This window comes from Cyprinodon tularosa, unplaced genomic scaffold, assembly GCF_016077235.1.
Source record: "Cyprinodon tularosa strain WSP-4 unplaced genomic scaffold, ASM1607723v1 ctg13, whole genome shotgun sequence".
In the NCBI taxonomy this organism is placed as follows: domain Eukaryota; kingdom Metazoa; phylum Chordata; class Actinopteri; order Cyprinodontiformes; family Cyprinodontidae; genus Cyprinodon; species Cyprinodon tularosa.
The window spans coordinates 2,477,377-2,493,502 of NW_024038114.1; the positions used below are offsets into that span (position 1 = coordinate 2,477,377).

Genomic DNA, 16,126 nt, shown 5'->3' on the forward strand with positions numbered 1-16,126 from the left:
ATATTAGTTCTCCTTAGTGTCACAGCTTCGCCATTTGCCACTATCATATCCCCCTTTAATAATGTTCTCTATTTTTTTCTTAATCTTGTTTTCTCATTTCTTATGCCTGTTTACTACAAATGTTGTTAGAATTTGTCTTTTAGAATTTGACTATTTTCAATCTAGTGTGTTTAGTCTCTTTCCCACTGAAATTAGTGGGTTAAGGTGGGTTCTTTAAACACGGATCGACCCGCTAACAATCGGCATTAGGCTCCCTTTCCAATGGCACAAAAAGCGGAATCTGACTCCCCGCTGATAAGTTGTGTAGCCTCTGTCCCCAAACAGCTGCATGTCTGGTGAAGCTATCATACTGGGTTAGTGCTGATGATGTCACCTGTGCAACAGAAATCAGGAAAGTAAAGAATTGGAACAACGCCATGGCATAGAAAGAGCTTTTGTTTGGCGCTTTTGTCCATCCAAATTCCTCCTACCAGTGCTGTGCCACGTTTACTGAATGCAAGCAGAGTTGTTTTGGCTTGTTAGAGCACATGCAACCGGGTCAATATTGTGATCTATGTCAGTTTGGCTCATTGGTATCACGTTAATGCACAGGAGACCCAGGTCTGCTGCTCCCTTTGTAAACCAATCGGAGAAGAGCTGTTGGAAGGCATTTTTAACCCAGGTCACTTGCCAAGTTGACCCCAGTCCACATAGGTCATTGAGCTGTTCCCACTGCCTATAAAAGGTAATGGTTTCCAGGTTTAAATAGTTTGTAAGCCTTGCATTAAAGGCTTCTCTATGTTGAACATGATATAGTTCTATTGATTTGAGAGCCAAGCCTTTGAGGTAAAAATGTTGCAATTCCAAGAGGCTTTAACCAAAGCATAGATGAAAATATTGAAACAAAAAGATACATTCCATGTATCATGTGTCCAATTTGGTGCCATTATACCATTAGCAGTATTTACTCCAAAGAAATAATGTGTGATAGTTCTATTCAAATTTGGAAAACTTTATTCATCACAAATGGTCAATTCCTTTATAACCTACCAGAAAATCAATCTCTAACATGTATTCACTAAGCAATAAAATCAATTGTTTGAACATAAAACAAACTATAGTACAACAAAACATAAACTAAGAGCCACTTTTGTCTAAATCTGTAATTATTTCAATGTGTAGTTTTCTTAAGGTACTTTATAAATGAAAAATATCAATGCTCATTTTAATTAAGACAAATGAATGTATATCCCTTCAAAATATAATCCCTTTTAAATGTGAAAATTAAACCTTTAAAATATGGTTCATCTTTTAATGTAATCTTCAGAAGATCATCAACTTGAGATGCTACTAAGAAAGGTAATAAAGTTTAGCGAGTAAAACTGAAATTAAAAAAACCCACAAGAAACACAAAAACGTTCAAGAAAAATCTTTTTATAAAACTTCTATCACAGGACATACATGAAAAATGCTTTTCTCATGTGACTTCTCATACGATCAATAAATAGGCTTTTACAACAGAAACCTTTTCTACAGGTAATGCAACCTAAGGCTTCTCACCTGTGTGAGTTCTCATGTGAACTTCTAAAAGTCTTTTATGACTGAACCTTTTTTCACAAGTAGCACACGTGAAAGGCTTCTCACCTTTGTGAGTTATCATGTGATAAGTTAAACCACTTCTCTCAGTGTATGCTTTTTCACACATTGTACATGAAAAAGGTCTCTCGCCTGTGTGAGTTCTTATATGACGTGCTAAATTGCTTTTACGACTAAAATTCTTGTTACAATAATCACATTTGAAAGGTTTTCCAACTGTGTGCATTTTGATGTGATAAGCCAAGCCACTTCTTTCAGTGTATGCCTTTCCACACATTGTACAAGAAAAAAGAGGCCTCTCGCCTGTGTGAGTTCTTATATGACGTGATAAATTGCTTTTACTAATGAAGCGTTTTTCACATTTGTCACATTTGAAAGGTTTCTTACATGTGTGCACTCTCATATGATCGATTAAACTAATTCTTTCACTGTAATTCTTACCACAGGTTGTACATGGAAAAGGTCCCTCATATGAGTGAGTTCTCATGTTGGTATTCAGGTGATTGCTTTTGGAAAATATCTCATCAAACATTTCATAAAAATATTTCTTTTTGTCTGGGTTAGCTTTGTTGTGTGTTTTTTCCTCCAAACTGTCAGCAGTGCCTTTCTGCTGTCTGGTTTTCTTGCATCTCTTCTCTTTTTTCTTCTCTTCATGTCTGATTTTTTCTTGGTCTTCAGAGTTGCCATGTTCCTGATCCTGGTTCTCAACATCAGGGGAATCCTGACAGATGAGCTGGCTCCTGTTTGGTTCTGTTTCATAATAACTTTTCACATTAGAAATGACCAAAGTGCTATCAGTCTCTTCTTTCAACACAAACTTCTCTTCATCCTGACTGATGCAGAGTTGCTCCTCTTCCTCCTTGATCTGTAGATGGTCTAGTTCTTCTTGCTCTTGTTTTATCTCCAGAGGTTCTGGTTCCTGTTTAACTATGGTGGATTTCTCCTCCTGGAGGCTGAGCTCAGTGGCATCCTTTTCCTCTTTAAACACATAATATTGTGGCAGTTCTGGACAAAAAAGACAAAAAAATAGATTTTATTGTAGCTAAAGAACACATCCTTCACCATGATTACAGAATTACATATATATACACATTCATTCACACCTTTTGTAAATCAGAGTGTTTACTTTTCTCTGCTTAAATCCCTGTTATCCATTAGCATCTATCCATACACGAGGATAATCTGTCATAAAATCCTACTTATGAGAGGGAATTCAACAGGACCTAGTTTTTAGTCTCCTTTTATTTCCTCACCCATAGTCGGAATAAAAATCAGCCATCCTGAGAGGAAACTCTGGAAGTTTCCTAACTGTCAATACAAAATAAAAATTATGCTTAAAATAAGAAAATAAGATCAATTAGTTGGTCCAATGTAACCCGTGAAACATTCTCGTTTTCAGTAAGCCAACTGATCTGGAAATCTGTTAAAAGTTCACCAGATTCAGAGAGTATGGGGTCATAAAGTAGGGTTGGCCTCATTTAATGTATAATTGTCTGTGTATATATTGGCAGCTTGGTTTGATCTGTCTGCCCTTACTGCTATCTCAGCACGGCCCTTACTCGATGACATAGGGTCTATGTAATTATTGGCTTGGCCGTTGGTACTACATAAATAAATATATATATATATATATATATATATATATATATATATATATATATATATATATATATATATATATATATATATATATATATATATATATACATGACTTCACAGCAATATATATTTTTTTATTTTTTTTTAGTTAAACCAGTAAGAATGTTAACAATACTTGCGCTACAGCACCGGACAACCACAATTTTATCATTTTCAGGGTGGCTTACTTTTAAAATAAAAATAAATTTATCACTTTGACACACACTTCTTGGTTCGTGGCATCAGGATTACTGTAATTCATGGTAATGGATAGGCACATCCCATTGCATATTCAGTATGAAGTCCATTAGGTCTATAAATCATGTAATATAACATATTATACAAATCCATCACAACAAAATTGGTGTGTTAAGGGAGCATAATAATACTGTACTACTTAGATATTACACATATACACACTAACACACCCCATCTGATGATAGTTGTGCTAAAATGATAAAGTACATGTAATATACATGTATCGATTAAATTGCCATGGTAATTAGATATTATAATATAATTGAAAGATTTTACATCAAGACTGAATTACAAGTGCATGTCTGTAAATGCCATATATATATATATATATATATATATATATATATATATATATATATATATATATAATAACCTGTGAAAAGTAATCCCACAGCAGGAAACTGCTTGTTTTTGCAGCCAAATGCTACACATCGGCATGTTTATGGCACGATTCCCTAAGAGTGGGGAGTACCAAGATGGCGGCAGGTGACATCAGTTTTTTCCTATCGGATATCCGGTGAATATATAGATATCAGTGGTTGTAACCGATTAAGAAAGGCCCGAAAATAGGCAACAAGCTTATAGAGGCACCGGAGCTGAAGTACTGATGTGTCAGTCTGCTCTTCAAACAATATTCTAGTCAGAAAAAGTTTAATAAAAAGGCTGCTCTTTTTAACACATTTTTAGTTAAAACTTACATGTTTCTTTAAAGACAATGTTTGATTTAACAGCCTTTTAAATCAGACCCCGAGTTCTGCATCGCACCTAACTTTACTTAACCTTTCTATTCACTAAGCCTTCAGGACTGAGGGTGTTTCATACCTTTTTGGTCGAAGATGATCGAAGGAGTCGGGCTAAAATCCACCATCAGTCTGCATTGACCATTCACCTCCTTTTCGGACTTGACGATCATTTCTTTAACCTCAGTACATTTTTCTTCGGCAGGAGCTAACTGCTCGTTGCTGATCTCTATCTGGAGCTGATCAGATAACATGTTTACTCCGAACGATCACATATATAATCCTAGAAACCAGAACCTTCTTGGAACTACTTTCTAACAGGAAAGCTAATGATCCCGTGTGTTTCGCTGCATGTGCACGGAAGAAACTGTAAACTAACTTTTGTTCCGCTTGGAATTTTCTATTCTCTACTTTATTACACTTCCTCATAGTATCAAATACATTCTAATAGGCATATTATTTGAAGGTTATTAAAAGTAACTCAACTGAATTACTGAATATGCACAAATTTTCAAACATATTTCTGATAATTATTGCAAATTTTCCACCAATGGCTAAAAGAAACACAATATTTAAGATGAGAGTGTCAGACTAACAGAAAATTTATACTGAGGTTTATATTTTCAAAATGTATTTAAAAATGGGGGTGAGTATTGGCATAGGTGTAGTGATATGATATTCATTGTGATACTTGGGTGATGATACAATATTATAATGATATTACAATACCATGATACCGTGCGATATTCTACCCTGCTTATATCAAAATTAAATGTAGAGATAAAAAAGCAAGTGCTGTATGTCTTGTTGTAACACTCTAAGATGGTTATTGCCCACCCCAGTAAGGATGGTAAATATCTTATTTGATCAGATGTTATTTGGACTGTCATATGTTGTTTATGAACACATGTTCTACTAGCTGTGTGTTAGAAACACAAATGAAAGAGTGAATGGAGCTGAAATCATGGTCAAATAGACAATTCTGCACTGCACATGCATGGAATAAATTTACCACACATTCCGTTCAAAATGTGAATTCATTAACAAAACTCATTCAGCTCCAAGTCAAACATATGACTCACATATACATATATATATATTTATATATACATATAGATTTTTATACATATACATATATATATATATATATACACATATATATATGCATATATATATGTATATATACATATATATATGCATGCATACATATATGTATACGAGACCCTTCAGACCCTTTTTTGGCCATATTTGTAGTTTGATAGCATAATCTAGCGCTGCAGAAACTTGTTTGTTTCATGTCAACAACAGTCAAAATAATATAATCTGAAATGTCAGTGTGTTTTACCTTTCTAAGCTAAATGAAACCCAGAGTAGTAACATAAACTGTAATCCTGGAATTCATGTTACTTACAATACTTTAACACAAATGACCTTAAAAAACAAACACAATATGACCGAACACAGACTTCCAAAAGAGTTAAGTATGCTCATTCCTCTTCAAAGTTTTTTTTTACGTTTTGTCAATTTAAAAGATCGTTCTCAGCAGAATAACGAAGAAAATAATTTTGGGTCCATAGTGAAACAGATTCTTGATTCTGAACACATCTTTTATAGACCAGCTAGTAAGTTACCTCAACGCATCTATGATAAAGCTTGTCATTTTGGTGTTTTCTGCAGCTTATTGCTTTGCTGCGTCAGAAAGAACTGAACCCTAAGAAAGACAAAGTCTTTCAGCTAATAGTTCATACTGGTCAAGGCTGCTGAAGCACTCGTCCCCTGAAGTGCTTATTGCAAACAAAGAGGAATTTCTGTACCTTTGTATGTACTTGTATGTACAGTTTGTATTTCAAATAAAATAAATAAATGTAACCAGACCAAAAGATACAATGATGTGAGATTGAGTAACAACTCAAATATTTATATTGATCAGCTTTTTTTTTCAGCATCTTTCAACATAATATACATACATTCTGTGAAAACAAAAAATGCCAGAGTCTATAGGTTTTAAGCCATTAATTCATGATCTTATTTATCAGTTCCACAGCAAACACTCTTATTAAACAGTAAATTAAATACAGAGTAAATAGAATGGATGGAAAGTTACAATCCCAATAACATATTAGGATAAACAATAGAGACCAAATTAAACTTTTCTGGACTTTTATAGACTACAATTACACATCAAAATATGTTTAAGAGGTAAGAAGACACATTAAGACACACTATTAATGAATCTTACATGTAAAAAAAAAACATTGTACTTAAGACACTTATTAAAGAATATTTCAAATAAACTCGGCAAGCGACCCAAGTCAAAGGGATAAGAAAGTTAATCAATAAAGCACAATTACTACGCCCTGGCTTCCTTGCATGTTGATCTACATTTTTTACGCTCCTTATTTTTGTTGCACAGGTGACAGCATCAACACTAACCCAACTCTGGTTACACTCATGGTGTAACCAGAAACACAGCAGTGGGAGGATACATGCCATGCAGCTTTCCAGATAGGTGTTAGACCCACCTTTTTTTGTCAAGAGGAAGGGAGCCAAATTCCAATTGTTAGCAGTATTGGATTTAGTATTTACCGGATTAACACGTTTTTCAAAGGCTTCCGTGCATGGGTCATGCACACTAACTACTGCTCCACCTGCACGCCCTAGACTACTTAAAGTTAAACGATATTATACTATCAGTATATCATACTATAAGTCATACTTGACAAATGGGATTTTCATATGTATGAGTTTTCATGTGATAAGATAAGCCGCTTCCTCTTGTAATTCTTTTTTCACGGGTTGTACATGACTAAAGTTTTTCACCCCTGTGGGTTTTCATATGAGCAGCTAAACTGGCTCCACTGCCGAACCGTTTTTCACAGAGTTTACATTGGTAAGGCCTCTCACCTGTATGTGTTCTCATGTGAGTTATTAAATTACCCTTTTGACAGAATTTTTTCCCACAGGTTTCACATGAGAATGGCTTCTCTCCTGTGTGAGTTCGCATATGACGCGTTAATAAATGTCTTTTAAAGAAAGCTTTTTCACAGATCACACAGGAAAAAAGCCTCCCGCCAGTGTGAGTTTTCTCGCCAGGGTGAGTTGTCAGGTGATAATTTAAATCACTTCTGTTAACAAACCCCTTTCCACAGGTTTTACATGAGTATGGCTTCTCACCTGTGTGAATTCTCATGTGACGAGTTAAAACGCTTTTTTGACTGAATCTTTTTGCACAGGTAATGCATGAGAAAGGCTTCTCACCTGTGTGAGTTCTCATGTGACGTCTCAGAACATGTTTATTACCAAAACGTTTTGCACACTTAAAACATGTGAAAGATTTCTCCCCAGTGTGAGTTTGCATGTGATGAGCTAAAACTTTTCTCTCACTGTATCTCTTTCCACACAGTTCACATGTGTATGGCTCCTCACCTGTGTGAATTCTTGTGTGACTAGTTAAAAAGCTTTTATCACTAAAACGTTTTTCACAGATAACACACGTGTAAGGCCTCTCACCTGTGTGAGTTCTCATGTGACGTCTCAAAACTTTTTTATGGCCAAAACTTTTTGCACACTTAAAACACGAGTAGGGCCTCTCGCCCGTGTGAGTTCTCATGTGATAACTTAAAGTACTTCTTTCACTGTATCTCTTTCCGCATTTTGTACATGAGAAAGGCTTCTCACCTGTGTGAGATCTCATGTGAATTACTAAAGTGGTTTTACGACTGAAACGTTTTCCACAAAAAATACATGAGAAAGGTCTCTCACCTGTGTGAGTTCTCATGTGACATTTCAAATCAGCTTTATTAATGAAGCTGTTTCCACATGTCATGCATGAGAAACGCTTCTCACCTGTGTGAGTTTTCATGTGATAAGCCAAACTACTTCTTGCACGGTAACCTTTTCCACAGGTCGTACACGTGAAAGGCTTCTCATCAGAGTGAATTTTAACATGACGCTTTAAAAAAGACTCTCTACTATAACTCTTTCCACAGGTTGTACATAAGAAAGGCTTTTCAGCTGCAACAGTAATCAAGTGTGTCTTTGAGTGACTGTTTTGAGATGTAATTTTATCACAAATTTGACCAGTTTGTATATTTTGGTCTGTGGGAGTTTTCAGTTGTGTTTCTCCTTTTATGCTGTCAGCAATGTCTTTCTGTTCGCTGGTTTTAAGGCATCTCTCATCTGGTTTCTGCTCTTCATCTGTAGTTTTGCTGAGATCCTTGGAACTGCTTCCTTCCTGATCTTGGTTTTCGACTTTAAGGGAGGCCAGAGAAATTACTCTGTTACTGTTCGATTCAGTTTCAGTGGGGTTTTGTAGCACATTAGAAGGGATTACAAGAATTTCATCGGTCTCCCGTTTCAGAACAAGGTACTCTTCATTGTTACTGATGCAGAGTTGTTGATGTTCTCTTTCATCTTTTTCCAGTTTTATCTGCAGAGGATTTGGTTCCTCTTGAACTAAGGTGGACTCCCCCTCCTGGTCACTGATCTCAGTTAAAAACCCCTCCTCTTTACATTTCGCAGGGTGATCTGGAGAAAAAACACAAAACAAGGGCTTAAAAGTTTAAGTACAAGAATGGACCCTTTAGATTAATGTAGGAATGCCCTAATATGAAAAGCTAAGCTGCTTTCGATATCTAACATTACTATTGATGTTATGGCTGATAACCAATATTATACGATCTATACATTAGACTTAGACAAACTTTATTGTCATTTTGTATACACTTAGTGTATACAAAAGGAAATTTCGTTCAGTACAGCTCTGAAGACGTTTCCATTTCTAAAGTGCAGCATTGGTAAAATATAAACATGGTGATCAAACGTAAACATAAGACTGGTATATTGTTCAGTTTTTCCGACATTCAGCGCTTTTTCCCCCATTTTTTTTCCACATCCGCACCCTTTGGACAGGATTGCTCAAGTATAGTCCTCAAAAGCTACTATCTTGTAACTTTTTTTAACAGCTCAGTTTTAACACACCTGAATAAATGAGTGGCTTGTTATCATGCTGCTGCTGAGCCAAATGAGGGGATTGAGCCTTTAGATTCAGGTGTGTCAGAGAAGAGATACATCTAAAAGTCATGGGATGGTGGCTCTTAAGGAATAGATTTAAGCATCCCTGCCTTTGCACACCCTCAAAAAAAAAAAAAATTAACACGGGGCCAACATTACTTGTGTACTTCGGTTAAATACCTGCAATCCTGTGCTGCAACAGTATCACTCTCATTAAGGTATCACCAATTCAACTATTTCATATCTGGTACGATACTGGTATTGCACCTTTGAGAACTTACGGATACCAATATTGACCTGGTATGATAGCTACAAGAATCATAGATATTTTTAATACTTAGTTTGTAGTGTGGAATTTTAGAAAAGGTTTGATTGAGTTATATTACTAAACAAAAAACAACAGGTATGATAACATCTTACCCATTTATTGTTAAACAAAGCGTTTCATAAACTTTAGACAGAAGCATTGTGTTTTTATCAGCTACTAGATGGAAATAAGTATCATTGGTTTAATGTCGGCCCAGTTTTACCCGCCGGATCTGCAACAACAAATCAAAATTGATTTAAAAAAAAAAAAAAGGTTTCAAAAGTGTTGACAATGAATTTCATTATCGATTAGTTGTGCTGTGCAATTAATGCATCATTAGGCATTGTTGTCACTGCCAGTTTACTGAATCAGGAAAAAAGTTTTAGATATTAAATTCAACACTACTAATGATCGATGCAGCAAACACAATTCGATCAAAGTCCTCTTACACTTTACGCCTGGCAAAGCGAAAAAAACTCGCAACATGCATATTTTGCAAAAGCTTGAATTTCATGCTCGTCTTTTTTCCCTTTCCTGTTCATTTTGATGTGAGAAGCCAAGCCACATCTTTCAGTGTGAAAAGGCCTTTCGCCAGTGTGAGTGCTTATATGACATAAAAAATTGCTTTTACTAATGACGAGTTGTTCACATTTGTCACATTTGAAAGGTTTCTTACATGTGTGCACTTTCATATGATCAATTAAACAAATTATTTCACTGTAATTCTTACCACAGGTTGTACATGGAAAAGGTCCCTTATATGAGTGAGTTCTCATGTGTGTATTCATGCGTGATTGCTTTTGGAAAAGATCTCAAACATTTCATAAAAATTATTTCTTTTTTTCCCAGGTTTTCTGGTATCTCTCACCTTTTTTCTTTTCTTCATGTCTGATTTTTTCTTGGTCTTTAGAGTTGCCACCTTCCTGATCCTGGTTCTCAACATCAGGGGATTGCTGACAGATGAGCTGGCTCCTGTTTAGGTCTGCTTCATAATAATAACTTTTCACATTAGAAATGACCAAAGTGCTATCAGTCTCTTCTTTCAACACAGACTTCTCTTCATCTTGACTGATGTAGAGTTGCTCCTCTTCCTCCTTGATCTGTAGATGGTCTAGTTCTTCTTGCTCTTGTTTTATCTCCAGAGGTTCTGGTTCCTCTTTAACTATGGTGGATTTCTCCTCCTGCTGGTGGAGCTCAGTGGAATCCTTTTCCTCTTCAAACACATAATATTGTGGCAGTTCTGGACAAAAAAGACAAAGAAATAGATTTTATTTTAGCTAAAGAACATATCCTTCACAATGATTACATTCCTCTGCTTCTGCATCTCTCTCAGACACATCTCTCTCTTGCTCCTTATTTGCTTATATTATTCTTAATATTTACCAACTTATCTCTTAGCCAAAGCTACAGAAAGGCGGCCATCTTGGATCGGATCACAGTTAATTCAGCTGCTGTCAGAATGAATAGGAGCTGCCTTAGATCTTATTTTAATCACATGAAAGACGACTCAGATTTTACACTAATCTCCTACATGTCACAACCCCTTAAAAGACCAAAGCAAATTTCAGAATTACCCTTCAGTTAGATTTCACATATTTAAGATTAAAATCTATTTAAACTAAACTCAAACTGGATGAGATATATGCAGGGTTACATTTAGTACAAATTGATATCAATATGATGAACATAAAGTTTTATATTAACATATACCATAACATACCATTATGTTTTACAAATATTATATATTTATTTTGTATATGATTATTCAGTATTTTAAAGGATTGCTCTTTGTTAATGAGTATTTTCATATCGAGGAACATTTGATGTAATGTGATTTACAAACGAAAGTTATTATTTTGTTGGTTTTTTTTTATTAATTTTATGTTAATTTGCATTTATTTTTTGTCACTGTTAAGACTTTTTGTCAAAATGTAGTGAGTGGTAAATTTATGCTGTGTCCAACTGAAGGCTTTTTTTCCTTTTAATTTTGTCAAAACTCTTCTTCAAACTATGTTTTTTTAATAATTATTTATATATATCTATATATATAGATATATATATATATATATATCTACATATATATATAGATATACACACACAGACAGACGTTTCCTAAATTACATCTCCTCTATAGATCATAATATTCATTATCAAAGAGCTATCCTTAAAAATACTGAATAATTATAATATATAAATATATTTTACATAAATATATAAATATTTGTAAAACATAATCTTATAATATTAATATAAAACTTTCTTTATCATATTAATATTTCATTGCAAAATATATATACACATTTGCATATATCTCATCCGGTTAGTTTCAATAGATTTTAATCTGAATAAATATGTGTCTGTGACTGTCAAACCACCTCTTTTCCTCCTTTTTTCTTCTCCTCCATCTCTGTCTTTCCCATTCAAAACTGCTGCTAAATCTTTCTCTTCCTTTTCTACCTGAGTTGCCATTCTGCACATTCACATACCAATATTTCACCATCGAGACCAAGATATTTTCCCAGTTTGTATTTCCATCTTAATCAACATTTTCCATTGACTAACATTCATTTTAGTTCCTGTAATTATGTCTAACCATGACATTTATCTATGAAGCTAGATTGGTCTAAATTTTGACAAATCCACACACACACAGTACAAGATCCACACACTCACAGAATGATTCATACAAGCACAAAAAAATACACACATGCACAGCACAAGATCCACACATACAAAGAACAAGATTCTGTCTTGAGTTAGGGCATAACCTCTGCAATAGGTATAACTTCTGCCCCACTCATGTACGTCTTGCATAACACTCACCTGTAATGTTAATCAATGAGAATTGTTCCACATCCACCGCTAGTCCTTCGAACGTTGCCGTCCACAACGGCAGTTTGTTTTGGTCTTTTAACGGGTCTCTCATGTTATTAAAATGAGATCTAAGGCATATCCTATTCTTTGTGACAGAACTGTAGTTCTATCCAAGATGGCTGCCTTCTTGGCACGTCGGCCAGCGTCCAATAAGGGGTACACGTATATAATGGCTGCGTTCGAATTTATAGGATGTGTCCTCCGAAAGCCAGATCCGAAGGCCGTTTACGTCATAGCGTGGCGTGAGGTCTGGTCGGATTCCAAGGCTGTTTCTCAATATGTGCACTTGTATGTTCTCATGTGCTCATGTACTCGTAAAACGCCATCGGCTTAAGCCCTAGTACTGTTCCAAGAAGACAGAGAACGGACAAAGTGTGTTTATCTGACTGTTAATTATTATTCCCCCACTAAATGAATAAAGAAAGAGTTTTTTATTATCTAGAGACTATTAATAACAGGAGGTGAAATGCGGCTCTAGACGAGCTGAGTGTGTGGTGACATCACAAGTACGCTTCTCTTCCAATTGACCCATATTTATGATGCGTGTCCTGTTCTCCCCAAGTCCAAAGTAATGCAACTATTTTTTCTATTTACTTAATCGTATTTAGTTTAAGCCATTAGTAATTGTTTCATGTTAGTAGGGTAGGACATTAAACAATTGTGTTAAAGTAACAAAATATTAAGTAAACGCCAAAAGCGGTTGCATTATTGCATTATAGTGTGTGTTTTTCTCAAGAAAATACTTGGTGAGGACACAAGTCTGTACTCGCATTTTTTTTTTATTGGCCCAAGACCAAGCATGCATTTGTGCGGCCTACAAATGCATGCTTCTTTTTGCCCGATTTGAAGAATGGGTCCAGTGTATCCTTTCTATCCTTGATTTTACCAGGATTCATTGCAAGACCAAGCAAGCTGGCTGCTCCGAGATCAGAGGAAACAATACTTGGGCTGAACAGTGGTGAATATTGGAAGTTCAGTTTAACATAATACAAGTATGTGAATAGTTTTGTCTGAAATTAATGGAAATAGTTGTTTTAATTGTTATTGAGTCAGATATGAGGCGGTAATGTTTGATTTATCTAAAGGTTTTTATATGTTACTGTGTAAATGGGTTTGGCTGTAATTTTAGGACAAATTATATCTGCTGCGTGGGGACAATAAATCTAATAGGATTTTTATTTTTTAATTGCTATTTTGCACAATTTGCTTAACTAAGTGTTTTTTCTTGTTGAATATAAGACATATTTTTTTCATACATACATTGTTTAGATTTAGTTATATCTTTCTACCCCTTTTATAGAATACAACAGAATAGAAAATCTCCTTTTTGTCCCACATTGGGGAAATTCTGGTGTTTACAGTAGCAAAAAAAAAAAATTGAAAATAATGGTCACACAAATGTGGACCTTGAAAAATGAATAAGAATAACATAATAGTGAAGAGTTAAAAGATAAACAGTGAAACACTGTACTGTAAAGTGTTTTAACAATATAAAAACTGTGCACCTGCAGCAACATCAGAGATGTGCAAAATGAAAGCAGCAGGTTGTCTAAGCTTTATATCATTACATTTGCTTTTATTTGTTCATGCTCCAGTGGTTGCCACTTTTATTCCACCCTGTGTTCTCATGAGTGTAGCCTTTGTTAACTTTACAATAAAAAAAAGAAAAAGAAATGAAAAAGAAACTGTTTTGAAAAGTTTTGTATTCAATCTTTCCTGCTTTGTGTGTCAACTGTCAAGGTTGCTAGGTGACATACCATAAGGCGGAGAAGGCCACCCATAAAACGTTTCAGCAGATGGAAGCATGAAGTGCTCCACAATCTCCTGATAGCTGCATTGACCCTGCCCTTGATAAACCACAGTGGACCAACACCAACAGCTGACATGGCTACCAGACCAACACTGACTGTGGGTACTTGACACTGGACTTCTGGCATTTTCTTCTCCCCAGTCTTCCTCCAGACTCTGGCATCTTGATTTCCAAATGACATGCAAAACTGAGCAACAGTCCAGTGCTGCTTCTCTGTAGCCCAGGTTAGGCCTTTCTGCCACTGTTTCTGGTTCAAAAGTGGTTTGACCTGGAGAATGCAGCACCTGTAGCTCATTTCCTGCAAACCCCTGTGCACGGTGGCTGTGGATGTTTCTACTCTAGACTCAGTCCACTGCTTCCGCAGGTAAACCAAGATCTGGAATCGGCCATTCTCCACAATCTTCCTCAGGGTCCGGTCACCTCTTCTCGTTGCGCAGCGTTTTCTGCCACACTTTTTCCTTCCCACAAACTTCCCACTGAGGTGCCTTGATACAGCACTCTGGGAACAGCCTATTTGTTCAGAAATATCTTTCTGCATCATAATCTCTTGCTTAAGGGTGTCAATGATGACCTTCTGGACAGCAGTCTTACCCATGATTAGGGTTTTGATTAGGCTGGGAGTTTTAAAGTCCTCAGGAATCTCTTACAGGTGTTTAGAGTTAATTTGTTGATTCAGATGATTAGGTTCATTCTGAGCTCGTTTAGAGACCTTTTTCATGATGTGCTAATTTTGTGAGATATGAATTTGGGGTTTTCATGAGCTGTATGCCAAATTCATTATTATTAAAACAATAAAAGACCTGAAATTATTCAGTTAGTGTGCAATGAATCTGAGGTAAATGAATGTTCAAGTTGTATCATTACATTATGAAAAAACAATGAACTTTATCACAATATGCTAATATTTTGAGAGATTTAAGGAAATTTTTAAACAGAACGTGCATGAGGAGAAATTGACTCGTGCACGCGCCTTTAAAAAGAAGGCTCTTTAGAAAAAGAAAGGAAAAAAAACGACGAAAATCCTCCACAATATCTTTAAGTCAGACCCCGAATTCTGCATCGCACTTAACTTTCCTTAAACTTTTTATTCGCTAAACCTTCAGGACTGAGGGTGTTTCATACCTTTTTGGTCTAAGATGATCGGAGGAGTCGGGCTAAAATCCACCATCAGTCTGCATTGACCATTCACCTCCTTTTCGGACTTGACCATCATTTCTTTAACCTCAGTGCATTTTTCTTCGGCAGGAGTTAACTGCTCGTTGCTGATCTCTCTCTGGAGCTGATCAGATAACATGTTTACTCCGAAAAATCACATTTATAATCCTAGAAAACAAAACCGTATTGGAAATACTTTCTAACAGGAAAGCTAATGATCCCGTGTGTTTCGCCGCATGTGCACGGAGGAAACTGTAAACGGACTTTTGTTCCGCTAATAGGTATATTATTTAAAGGCTTATTAAAATCAACTCCACTCAATCAGTAAAAATAATTATATAGATTTTTGACGGACAAATATTTTCAAAGATATATTTCTAATAATTATGGCAATTTTTCACCCATAGCTAAAACAATTACAATATTTAGTTTAAGTGTTAGACTAATAGAAGACTTATACTGAGGTTGAGATTTAAAAAAAGGAACTTCTAATCTGAAAAAAATCACCATAATCTCTTCTTTTTTTTTTTTTTTTGGGAGGAAAATCTAAAACATGATGACTGAAACAGAGGTTGAATAAACTGTCTTTGTGAACCGGCAAAGTCAGAGTTTCCCTGTTTTCAGGTTAAGACAACTTAAGAGTTTTCCATAAACATGCTTTATGAAAGAGACCCCAGGTCACTGACCTTATGTTTTGATGGCAATTGATTTGAGATGCTTGTATAAATTGCTCTTTGTTTTGTACTTTTTCATTCT

General features: G+C 35.5%; 2 protein-coding genes across 3 annotated transcripts; both read right to left on the minus strand.

Moving 5' to 3' along the window:
- Nucleotides 1-1,397: 1,397 nt before the first annotated feature.
- On the minus strand, nucleotides 1,398-4,559 carry LOC119778073 (zinc finger protein 501-like). Its single transcript, XM_038277157.1, has 2 exons — nucleotides 4,294-4,559; nucleotides 1,398-2,580 (listed from the first exon to the last, which is right to left on the minus strand). The coding sequence occupies exons 1-2, from the start codon at nucleotides 4,463-4,465 to the stop codon at nucleotides 1,526-1,528; spliced, it is 1,227 nt and encodes a 408-aa protein (XP_038133085.1). The 5' UTR covers nucleotides 4,466-4,559; the 3' UTR covers nucleotides 1,398-1,525.
- Nucleotides 4,560-6,103: 1,544 nt separating this feature from the next.
- On the minus strand, nucleotides 6,104-15,603 carry LOC119778068 (gastrula zinc finger protein XlCGF57.1-like). Of its 2 annotated transcripts, XM_038277151.1 has the most exons (3): nucleotides 15,338-15,603; nucleotides 10,401-10,771; nucleotides 8,613-8,740 (listed from the first exon to the last, which is right to left on the minus strand). In XM_038277151.1, exons 1-3 carry the CDS (start codon nucleotides 15,507-15,509, stop codon nucleotides 8,720-8,722), a joined length of 564 nt encoding a protein of 187 aa, XP_038133079.1. In that variant the 5' UTR covers nucleotides 15,510-15,603; the 3' UTR covers nucleotides 8,613-8,719. The 2 variants fall into 2 exon arrangements, with proteins under 2 accessions (XP_038133078.1, XP_038133079.1); XM_038277150.1 differs by lacking the exon at nucleotides 15,338-15,603 and having other exon boundaries at nucleotides 6,104-8,740; nucleotides 10,401-10,535.
- Between the last annotated feature and the right edge of the window lie 523 nt (nucleotides 15,604-16,126).

What these genes read in the sequence shown, in the direction of transcription:
- LOC119778068 (XM_038277150.1), bottom strand. Translation starts at nt 10,474, where the DNA reads ATGTTGAGAACCAGGATCAGGAAGGTGGCAACTCTAAAGACCAAGAAA. An exon ending in GACATGAAGAAAAGAAAAAA is followed by an intron (nt 8,741 to 10,400) that starts GGTGAGAGATAC and finishes TGTTTTTTCTCC; the next exon opens with AGATCACCCTGCGAAATGTA.
- LOC119778073 (XM_038277157.1), bottom strand. Translation starts at nt 4,465, where the DNA reads ATGTTATCTGATCAGCTCCAGATAGAGATCAGCAACGAGCAGTTAGCT. An exon ending in GATCATCTTCGACCAAAAAG is followed by an intron (nt 2,581 to 4,293) that starts GTATGAAACACC and finishes TTTTTTGTCCAG; the next exon opens with AACTGCCACAATATTATGTG.